At 38.8% G+C, this 11,096-nt stretch overlaps 1 protein-coding gene across 1 annotated transcript in view; it reads right to left on the bottom strand.

Annotated features, from left to right (window-relative positions):
* Positions 1-2,598, bottom strand: part of GBP5 (guanylate binding protein 5) — an 8,671-nt gene extending 6,073 nt beyond the window's left edge. The window contains exons 1-3 of the mRNA XM_008590680.1: positions 2,409-2,598; positions 1,572-1,699; positions 80-186 (exon numbers count right to left, since the gene is read on the bottom strand). Coding sequence (XP_008588902.1) covers positions 80-186; positions 1,572-1,699; positions 2,409-2,598 — 425 coding nt within the window. The remainder of the gene's footprint in view (positions 1-79; positions 187-1,571; positions 1,700-2,408) is intronic.
* Between the last annotated feature and the right edge of the window lie 8,498 nt (positions 2,599-11,096).

Raw genomic sequence — 11,096 nt, forward strand, 5'->3', positions numbered from 1 at the left:
AAAAAAAAAAAAAAAAAAAAAAAAAAAAAAAAAAGAGTTGTCTCTGGCTTCGGTTCTATTCTGGACCACAAAAGGATACTGCAGTCGGTCGATAGCCCCCTGGTCAATTTTGTTCATGGTGTTGTACACAAAGGTGCTGCTCAGCAGGAGCGCCAGTGCAAAGATCTGGGTATCATTGTTGTCAACCTAGAAGTTGGAACAAATATAAGTCATGTCTCATGGCATTTCTAGATAAGAAATAATTAAAATTAGGCTCCTAGCCTACAAATGTTAAGGAAGACAAACAAAAATGATTGTCAGAAACATGAACTTTGAATAGTTCTCTTGCTAGCATTGATAATTTTATGTTAATTCATGTATTGTTAACTCACCAGCCCCTTTTATAACTCCTGTTAAGTATTTGCAAAATGGATGATCAAAGTTGGTGAGGTAACCAGAGTACTTAAAATCGAGGTTTTCTAGAGCATAAAACAAAATTGGCCTATATGCACTTTGTATATATGCACACCCACACACCCCTACACACATGTATATACACAAACATATACACACACATATATAATACGGTAATAATTACTTAAATGTGTGTGTGTGTGTGTGTGTAATCTGAGTAATTATTAGCCACAAAGCAGTTCACTTTACTGATCTTATCTAATTCTAAAAGCAACGCTATAAAGTGCATTTATAAGGACTATCACCCTTTTGTAGGCAAGGAAACTGAAACTCAAATTGTGGCTTACTGTCTGAATCTTGATAATCAAAAGCAAAAAAAAAAAAAGCACAAAGAAAATAATGGACACTCAAAAGAAAGATTTGTTTGTGTGCTAGAGCCAGCCCAGCCCAGCTCCTGAGAGCCTGTCTTGAACGTCTCTTCCCTAGTCTGAGTTTAGTGACTTCGCTTAAAGTAGCTTGAAATCAGCCATGATAGGCGTATGAGGGTACTTCAAAAAGTTTATGGAAAGATTCACATTATCTTTTAATTCTATTTTTCCACAGACTTTTTGAAGTACCCTCATATTTAGGAAATGGCTGAGTGTTACAAATCAAGGCTTTTTTTCTTAGTAAACATGTTGTTAAACACCAGCATACAACTGGAAAAGGCCCATTTATCTACTGTTCAGATATTGAGTTGGATAAACCCAAAGAGAAAATAAAAGATTTGGAGAGACTTACTCTTCTTATCAAAGTCAGAGAGCTACAAGCGCCAGAGTCCTGATTTGAACACAAGTTCATCTGTTCCAGAGCCCACTATTTTCCAATAATCTTTATAGGACCAGGCTTTTAACAGTGATCTTATTTGCACCATCTTTATGCAATCAGGTTAAGTGCCTAGCTCAACATTAGTTTAGTTCTCTAGTACTGATTCTGGTTCATAAATGTATTTTCTTACTTCAGGTTTCAAAATTCTTATTATTAAAAATAGAAAGGAAAGAAAAGGGTATATTCTGGCCAAGTGGAGGTACAAATTTAGAGGGGGGAAAAAAAACCAACCACCACCACCACCAAAACTCCCTGTGTGAAGAATGTTCAGAGATGAGGAGTTTAATCAAAACAGAATCCTCCTTCCTCACCTTCTCTACATCTCCCAGGCCCTCTGTGTCAAGCAGAACGAGGGTGTGTTCTGGCTTCTTGGGATGAGGCACACACCACATCCAGATTCCCTTGGTGTGAGACTGCACCGTGGATCCAACAGAGAAGCCTGCCAGGGGGAGTGGAGAGGTTGCAATAGAGAAGAGGCTCTGGAAGTAGGAGACTTTCTTGACAATTGAACTAGGGTTTAATGAAAGCAAGATGAGGAGACAGCAGAAAGTACAACCAGCATTGCTCTGAATTACAATGGAGGGATGGGAAAAGAATATCAGGGCCAGCCCCGTGGCGCACTCGGGAGAGTGCAGCGCTTGGGAGCACAGCGGCGCTCCCACCGCGGGTTCGGATCCTATATAAGGATGACCAGTGCGCTCACTGGCTGAGTGCGGTGCGGGCGACACCAAGCCTAGGGTTGCGATCCCGTTACTGGTCACAAAAGAAAAAAAAAAAAAAAAGAATATCAAATATCATAGGTTGGAAATTTGATTGTTTTTCTATAATATTTTCATGCTACTAAAATTTTAATAGTTTATAATGACGTATATGAAAATTATTTCATTGATGTCTTACTCCTTACAGAGGGTAACATACTATGCTTTTTCCTAGGAGATGTTAAGGCAAAAAAAAGCGGGGGGGGAGGTGATATGTCAGAAACAGAGAGCTGCCCTTTATTTCCCAGAAGGTAGAACGACCAACTGTGGCTTAAACATTGGCTTTCAGTGTTCATCCCCATCTCTGACTTTCTCCCCTCACACCCCACTCAGGATGCTGACACTGTGCGTGGACAGAAGGGACTCGGCAGAGCTTTGCTGGGCACTCACCCTTTTTCTGCCCAGCCAGCTTGTTCATCAGGTAGGACTTGCCTGTGCGGTAGAGGCCCACAATAGCCACCACCACCACAGGCTGCGTCACGGCAGACAGGATCTTCAGAGCCTCTCGATTAATCACCAGTTGCCCTGTTGTGTTCTCAATGAGGCACACAGGGCCTGGCATGTGGGTCTCTGAAGTCATGTTCAGGTTGTCACTTTGTCTGCAAGGGAAGACATGGGATGGTCTGGAATTTCTAATGTGTAAGCAGAGGAAGTTATTTTGCTTGCTGAACCTGGAGACATACTACTCCCCAGCATGGCAAAAGTTTCAGATTTTTAAGAAATTTTAAAAATATAAAAAGAGAAAGCAAAAAGGGCCACAGTAAAAAAAAGCTCAAGGTCCTTCGCAGGTCTTCTACAGGCTACCCTACTGGTTCTTAAATATTTGGTAGGCACTGGGAAAGCCATTTGGGGAATCTAACCTACTGCTCATTTGAATCTATCTCTTATTTCACTGGATTTTGGCTTATGTTTCTTAATTTTTTACTTCCTTGAATCCCTAGATTGATTATTTATGGCTATCATTTGTTATATTACATGAGTTGTTTTCATCCCATATCCACTTGCTTTTCTCTTATTTAGGTCTATGTCCAGTCAAACTGCATTACATTGAATGCTGACAGGTTATGCAGCATTAGCTAACAAATTACAGTTGTTCACTTCTTGGAGCTATACTCTTTCTAAAAGTATTACATAGTTACTGGTGTGCTTTATTAAACCAAAACTTCAAACCATGATCATTTTATGATTGACTAAATGAGTAAATAAACTTTAGTGACGCTTAACCATTTATTTTCTAACTTCTGGGCATCAATTCCTGTAACCTGAAGAGTTATCAATTCCTGGTAAAACATTTTTAAGTTGTATGGTATATAAGCAAATACTTGCTGTTCTGCCTCGCCTTATTACAAAGAACAGTTTTCTTCCATTTTAGAAGTGATTATTTACTACAGAAGCTATAAATACACCATCTACTTGTCTTCTTTCACTGAAATGTTATAATGAAAACATCTGGATTCCCCATCTCTTTATTAGCAGACTGTAAAAAACTGTCTTTTTACAATTATAAAGACCCATTCTCCCTACTCTCTGATAGCCAACGCCCTGAAAAACATCCTGGTGACAAATAAATTAAAACAGAAACCACTTGGGAGCAGACTGGAGGAGAATCCAACACAGAGGCGGTTAACAAGTGAGAGGGTGCCAAGAAACCAAAACTAAGTCAGAGCTATTTCTAAAGGAAGAAATCCACCTCCAGACAAAGAACAAGACTGTGATTAAAAATATATTGCAATTTTCATGAAACTTCTTCATTGTTCACTTTGGGTTTCAACTTTTTCATTTTTATTTTTTTGTCTTTAACAATATTAACAAGCTATTTCCATTGCTCATTCATTGCCTCTTCTCATGAAAATAATACAATAATACAAACAGGCTTCGTGAAAATTTCAGGCTGCAGCTTTTACCAGCTTAGTCAGATTTTATCAAAGACATAGGTAACTTAAGTGGCAGTTATGATCCCCAGTAGGTCACAATGTGGCAAAGAAAGAAAAACAGTTTTAAGGTATTTCAAACTTTCAGTTTAATGCTTGTGTCTCATTCAGCAGGAAGCAAATGTAGCTGGCATTTAATAAATTCGGCTACCTATCTGATAACACCACAATTTAGTCTTTACTGATACAGCACATCATGCTAACCTGCATCCTATCTTGGACAGAATGCTTTTAAAATTGTACCTTGCAAATCTCCCACTCTTGCCCCAATCTTACCTTAATTAGAAAATGAGGAGCAGAGGTTTTTACAGCTGCTAAGAAAGCTTCTTCGACGAGAATGTGGTAGAAGTTCTAACTCTTGATCCTTAGTTTAATTGTGGTGGCTTCTTACATACTTCTTCCTCACCCAGTCCTGTGGACTTCCTCTCTCCTTCCCCACGCCACACAAACCCTCAACTGCTACTAAAAGCAGACAGTTTGAGTATGAAATAGAAGGAAACAGAAACCGAAAGGGAATCTTCCAAACTTCTCTAAGGAAACTGAAACCACAAAGCAAATTCAGTGAATAGACTCAGATGTGTTATAACGGGAATTTCGTGAGTGTTGCCTAATGGGTAGGATGGATGTAATTGGCCTGATTTCCCAGAAATTGCCTACTGTTATTAGAAGAGAACTTTGAGATGCTTTGCAATTGTTCAAAATATATGGTATTTTACGTAGCTTGAAAAATGATGATATTTATCTCAAGTTTGGAAGCAAGGCAGGGGGAAACTTCATATATTTTTTGTGATCTAATTTTCTAAAAGGTCAGATACACTCACAGAGGACCAAGTTTATTGCTTTTATAGTAGGTTCAGTAGCTGAGAACTTTGTCCTGTCACAGGAAAGGAGAAAGTTTTTGGCACTTAATACACAATGAATAATAATGAGGACATTATTAGACATTTGCTATACTCCCTGCACAGTGCTCACTTCTTTATATGGATTATCCTATTTTAATTCTCTTAACAAATATTTTCTCCCAATTTTACAAGAGCTAGGGCACAAAGATTTAGTAACTACTACTAATAAGTGAATATTAAGAGTCACTGCCAAGTACTTCATTATAGTCCTTTGGTGTTTTCTGAGTCATCATCATAATCATCAAACAACATTATTTCTCTCTTTTTTTTTTTGGTGGCTGGCCGGTATGGGATCTGAAAACTTGACCCTGGTGTTATTGCTCCTTTTTAATAATTGGATTCTAAGATCTGGAAATTTTAAACATCTCATTTGATCCTGACAACAATACTACAGAGTAGTTGGTTTTATCTCTATTTTACAATGAACAAAGAGCTCTCAGGCTGTGTTTTCTGGGGTTCAGTTCCTAAGGCAAGGACTTGAGAACAAAGGATTTATTTGGAAGGTGATCCTAAGAAGCAGGGTAGGAGCATGGAAAAGTAAAAACTGGAAGGGAATGAAGCCGGCGAATGGGAACGTATACACCAGATCTCTTTGAGGGAACCAAGAGCTCAAATCTCCTAGGCTAATTCTAGGAAACAATTTAAAACCTGCCTCCAAGTTCCCTCTAAGACGGATGAGAAACCTGGGGTGCCTCTCCTCCACTTCCTTCCATCTCCGGATATGGACTGCTCCTGTGAACATAATTCCCTAGCACTCCTGGCCTGGCCACATGTAGGTGGAGAGCAAATCCTCAGATAGAGAATCTCTGATATTTGTAGTAAGATGCCATTAGAATGTGCAGAAAGGGTAAGTGACAAGGGGATATGGGTGGGGCACCCACAGCATCTGTGAAAACCATCTCCCAAACTGCTCAGATCCCCTCATACTTCATGTAAAATTCACTTCTTTCCATCACTGGGGCTTCAGTTTGGTGGATAGCCAAAACTTATTTTTCAGAAAAATTACAGACAATAGGAAAGTTTAAGCTACAGTCCTTATTGCTGCAACTGATTTCATGGTAGTGATGGATATTCAAGATCTTCCCCCCTTTTGCTTATATTCAGCCAGCAGTTCTGCTTATCTAGGTTGCTTTCCTGGTGGGGAGACACACATCTTCATTCCTGAAGAACCAGAAAACCCATTTCTATGCTCCAATTAGGTTGTGGCTTCTGCCAATGCATCTCAACAGGCCTTGGAAGCACCAATAGTATCCCAGTGAATCCTGCGAGTTCCAGACATACTTCTGCTTCCCTTAGGTTTTCTCATGAAAATCATGGTCATTTAAGCCTGCCAGTAGCACAATCTCCTTCATTGCCTGCTGGCTGGTCTACTAACATCAAGTTCACAAAATGACCAGTGGTAGCAGTAGTTTTAAATTTAGTGGAACCTTACTATGACCCCTGGTAGAAATACCACTAAAATCCACCCTGAGGACCGAGTGTCTAGCCCAGCAGAGACTCAAGCTGTGGGGCAGTGGATCACAAATTCACGAGGGAGTCAGTGGGAAACAATCCTACTTCAACCCCTTAATTCCCAGGACCATATATTCTGGTTAACATATAATGGTATTTAGTTCACCAATTATATACTGCATATTGAATGACAATGCCCAGCCCCACAATGTGCCTTAGCTACGTTTCTAAGCCAATTTTCTATTAGGCTGGCAACTTCTTGATGATGTATAAAGACTAGTGGATCCTATGGATATATTCACATTGTTTTGCCTCTTTATTGTGAAGTCAAAAACTTGGCTATGATGATGTTTAGCAGGATCCCATAACAGTAGAAAAGGCACTATGAGTCCTTGAACAGGTGCTGGCTACACTACTCTAAACAGTGGAGGCAAACCCACACCCAGAATTCATATCAATCGTAATGAGGAAGGTTGCTGCCTCCTCCAGGGTGCAAGGCAACTGGTGCGACCACCTCGCCATCTAGTGGCTGGTTGATCTCCTTGAAGGATGGTACCATATTCAAAGCTCAGTGTCAGTCTTTGTTGCCTTTGGGACAACATTTAACAGGTAGTGGGATTAGCCTTCATGAGAGGGAGTCCAGGCTGCTGGGTCTATGTAAAGATTCCACCCCCACCACCATGTCTACTTTGTGCGAACACTGGGTAGGTAAAGACAAAAGCTTAGTCACCTCATTGTTTAGTGTCTCTCTAAAATATATAAATATAAAGTAAACCCTTTGTTGGACCCTGACATCAGACGTAAAGATCCACACACTTTATATACCAGCTCCTACAGATTCAGCCACAGACTCCTTGTCTCTGATCATCTAGCCGTGCTCCTTCCAAGACGAGGCCAACCACTCACCAGTGCTCAAGATTCTGTGTGTAGCATTATTTCAGACTATTTCTTCCTTTACAAAAAATTGATGACCAGTTGTACAACTTGGAAATTTGGGACCTCTCCATACCAATATTTTTCAGGGCCCTCCCTGGCTGTCCAGCAATACATTGTTAATTTTGTTCACCTAAGATTTCTTTGCCCATCACATTTTGAGGGAGCCACAAGCCCTTACTCCACTGAAAATTATCCCCTCTCCACCTCCCTGCTTCACTCTCTCCTCTTCCTTATTTTACCTTTTGCCATTACCTTGCTTTTAGGAGCAAATAAAAACTGTCTTTAAAAAAATTTCTCGTAATTTTTTATCACTTAGTTTTCTTCTGGTACTCACTGCCTTGTATTTTCCCTCTTCACTCCAATAGGCATGTCCAATAGGCATAAAATCTTTCTGCTTGGAACTCATTTTCCTTGTTTCTATCCTGACTAAATTGTGCTCATTAAAACCTCATCTTAACTCTGGTTTCTTCAGGGAGATATTTCTGACCAACTAATCTAAATTGGATCTCCTTTTTATAATTACCCATGACCCCCTGTACTATTCTTTTACCATGTTTTTCAGAAATTGAAATATTACTTTTGTTGGTATGACAATTTGTTAATGGCTTACTTCAGCACTAAAAAGTGCTGGAACTGTGGCTGTCTTGCTAGTCACAGTATCCTCAATGCCTTCTCCAGTGTCCAGCACAAGGTCAGTGATCAAGACACATTTATTGAATGACTAAATGCAATAATGTTTAAAAGCACCCATTTTGTTGACAGTCAGCACATATGAGTTAGGCTGTCTGCATCCTGGCCTTTCAACCTTATGGACAAAATATAGAAATTCTAACCCACAATGATCAACATAAGACTTCATGAATGTGAGTTCATGCTGCCGTTGTCTATGTTACTGTTGCTGTCATCAGCATCACCATCCTCGACCTATCATGTTAGGGTTGGCTTTGATGACCCAAAAAGAAACCCCTCTCTCTATAAGATAAATATGTTGTACAAAGAGGCAGTAACTTCGAATCGCTTTATAATGTTAGTGATGGAGCTGCATTTATTCTAATATCTAATGTTAATATTATTCTGAATAGAAAATAAAAAGAATTACAAGAGACTTTGGATCCTGGTAATGTTTTGAACTAGATAACATAAAAACTCTCTCATCATAAAATAATGAAAAAAATTAATAAAGTAAGACAAATATACTTACTAATTGTATTAGTTTTCTAGGGCTGCCAAAACAAAATACCACGTTACTCCCTCTTGCCCCCAAAGTTGGTGGCCTTGTCACATGCAAAATACACTTATCCCAGACCAACATCCCCCAAAGTATCAACCCATTCAAGCATCAACTCCTAATCCAAAACCTCATCTAAATAACTCCTAAATCAGGAATGGGTAAGCCTCCAGTTATGATTCATCCTGCAGAGAAATTTCTCTCCAGCTGTGAATTTGGGAAACTAGACAAATTATCTGCTTTTAAAATACAGTGATGGGACAGGCTTAGGATAGACATTCTCATTCCAAAAGGAGAAAGAAGAAAGAAGAAAGGTACCATGTGTTCCAAGCATGTCAGACTGTAGGGACTCAAGCCAGGAATAAACCTCAGCAGTGTGGGCATACAGTGTTTTCCTGTGCTGTAGTGGTCTCAGCAACTATAGATTTCATGATCCAGGGTTACAGTGGCCATTGTGGCCAGGGGACAGCCCACTTCATCCCTCCCCCAACACAGCACAGCACAGATAGAAATGTGCACTTCAGGGAAGAATAGAAAAGAAGATACAAGACATTACCTCAGAGCCCAGGGCTGGGTCAAACCCCACAGCACCTGACTCCAGGCCAGTGACTGAGGACTGAACATCTGGATCCACCCAAGCCCCAGGTGGAAACTTCTGAACCCAGAGGGAAGGACTACTGTCTTTTGGCCCTTCCCTATCCCATCCAGATCTAAACACACCAACTGTGGATGCCTGGCAAACCTAGGCTTAGGGCTCCTTCTGGTGTTAAAAAAAAAAAAAAGCAGCATCACACCAACTGCAGAATTGTGGCAAACCAAAGCTTAGGGTGTCTTCTAGTGTTCAAACAGCAGCATTGACCACAGGCTCAGAGAGCATATTAAATCCATTTAAAGTCTCTGGAAAGACAAGAACAACCAAAATCAGACTGTGAAGACTGCAACAAATATCTAATTCTTCAATAAATAGATTTCATAACATTTCTACAAACATGAAGAACATTCTGGGAACTTTGCCAAATGGACAAAATAAGTCACCAAAGACCAACCATACAGCAATGGAGATGTGTGACCCCTCAATGAATTCAAGATAGTAGTTCTAAGGAAACTCAACAAACATCAAGAACATACAAATAAACAATTCAATAATCTATCAGAGAAACAGAAGAGAAATTTACATAATAATAAAAAAATCAAATGGAGATCTTGGAGCTGAAAAACACATTGAATAAAATAAAAAATGCAGTAAAGGGCATCAACAGTGGAATTTATAAAACAGATGAAAGAATGAATGAGCTCAAAGACAGGCTATTTGAAAATACAGTAAGAGGAGAAAAAAAATTTTAAATAATGAAGAAAGCCTATGAGAGCTATGGGATAGCATCAAAAGAACAAATATTTGAGTCACTGAGGTTCAAGAGGAACTTGAGAATACCAAGGAGGTAGAAAGCTTATTCAAAGAGATAATAACAGAAAATTTCAAAGTCTAGAAAAAGATACAAATATCGAAGTACAGGAAGGTCAAATGTAACCAGCTAGATTCAACCCAAATATGTCTAACCCAAGGCATATCATCATCAAGCTCTAAAAGGCCAAAGAAAAAGAGAGAATTTGTAAAGTAGCAAGAAAAAAGAAGCAAATTGCACACAAGGTACTCCCAATTTGCCTTGCAGCAGACTTCTCAAGAGAAACTATACAGGCCAGCAGGGAGTTGGATGATATACTCAAAGTGCTGAAATAAAAAAATAATTAAAAAATAATAATAAAAAACCTGCTCGCCAAGAATACTGTACCCACAAAGCAATCTTTCAGAAACAACATAGAGATAAAGACTTTCCCAGACACACAAAAACTGAAGAAATGTATCAGCTCCAAACCTCTTTTACAATAAATGCTAAAGGGAATTCTTCACACTTAAAAAAAGTGACACTAATGTGCAACAAGAAAACATCTGAAGGTATAAAACTCACTAGCAACGGTAAGCATGCAGACAAATTCAGACTATACTAATACTGTTAACATGGTATATAAAGCACTTATATCTTTAGCATGAAGACTAAAAGACAAAATTATTAAAAATAATAACTACATTAATTTCTCAGAGATAGGGGACACCATAAATTCCAAATTTAGGGAAAAATAAAGTTAAAGGGTAGAGATTTTTTGTTTGTTTCATTCTTTTCCTATCTTTATGATTAAAGTTAACTTGGTAACAGCCTAAAATAAATTGTAACTATGACATGTTTTTTGTAAGCTTCAGGGTAACCATAAAGCAAAAACCTATAATAGAGTCAACAAAAAATAATATGCAAGAAATCAAAATACACAATTTAAGAAAATCACCTAACACAAAGGAATCCAGTAAGAGAAGGAGAATAAAAGAAAAGAACTACATATGACTGTTGGCCATTTGTATATCTTCTTTAGAGAAATGCCTGCTTAGCTCTTTTGCCCATTTTTTGATTCGGTTGCTTGTTTTTTTCTTGTAAAGTTGTTTGAGTTCTTTATATATTCTGGATATTAGTCCTTTGTCAGATGTGTATTTTGCAAATATTTTCTCCCATGAAAAAATGCTCAACATCACTCAGCATCCGGGAAATGCAAATCAAAACCACACTGAGATACCATCTCA

Source organism: Galeopterus variegatus, unplaced genomic scaffold (genome assembly GCF_000696425.1).
Source record: "Galeopterus variegatus unplaced genomic scaffold, G_variegatus-3.0.2 Scaffold6276, whole genome shotgun sequence".
Lineage (NCBI taxonomy): Eukaryota > Metazoa > Chordata > Mammalia > Dermoptera > Cynocephalidae > Galeopterus > Galeopterus variegatus.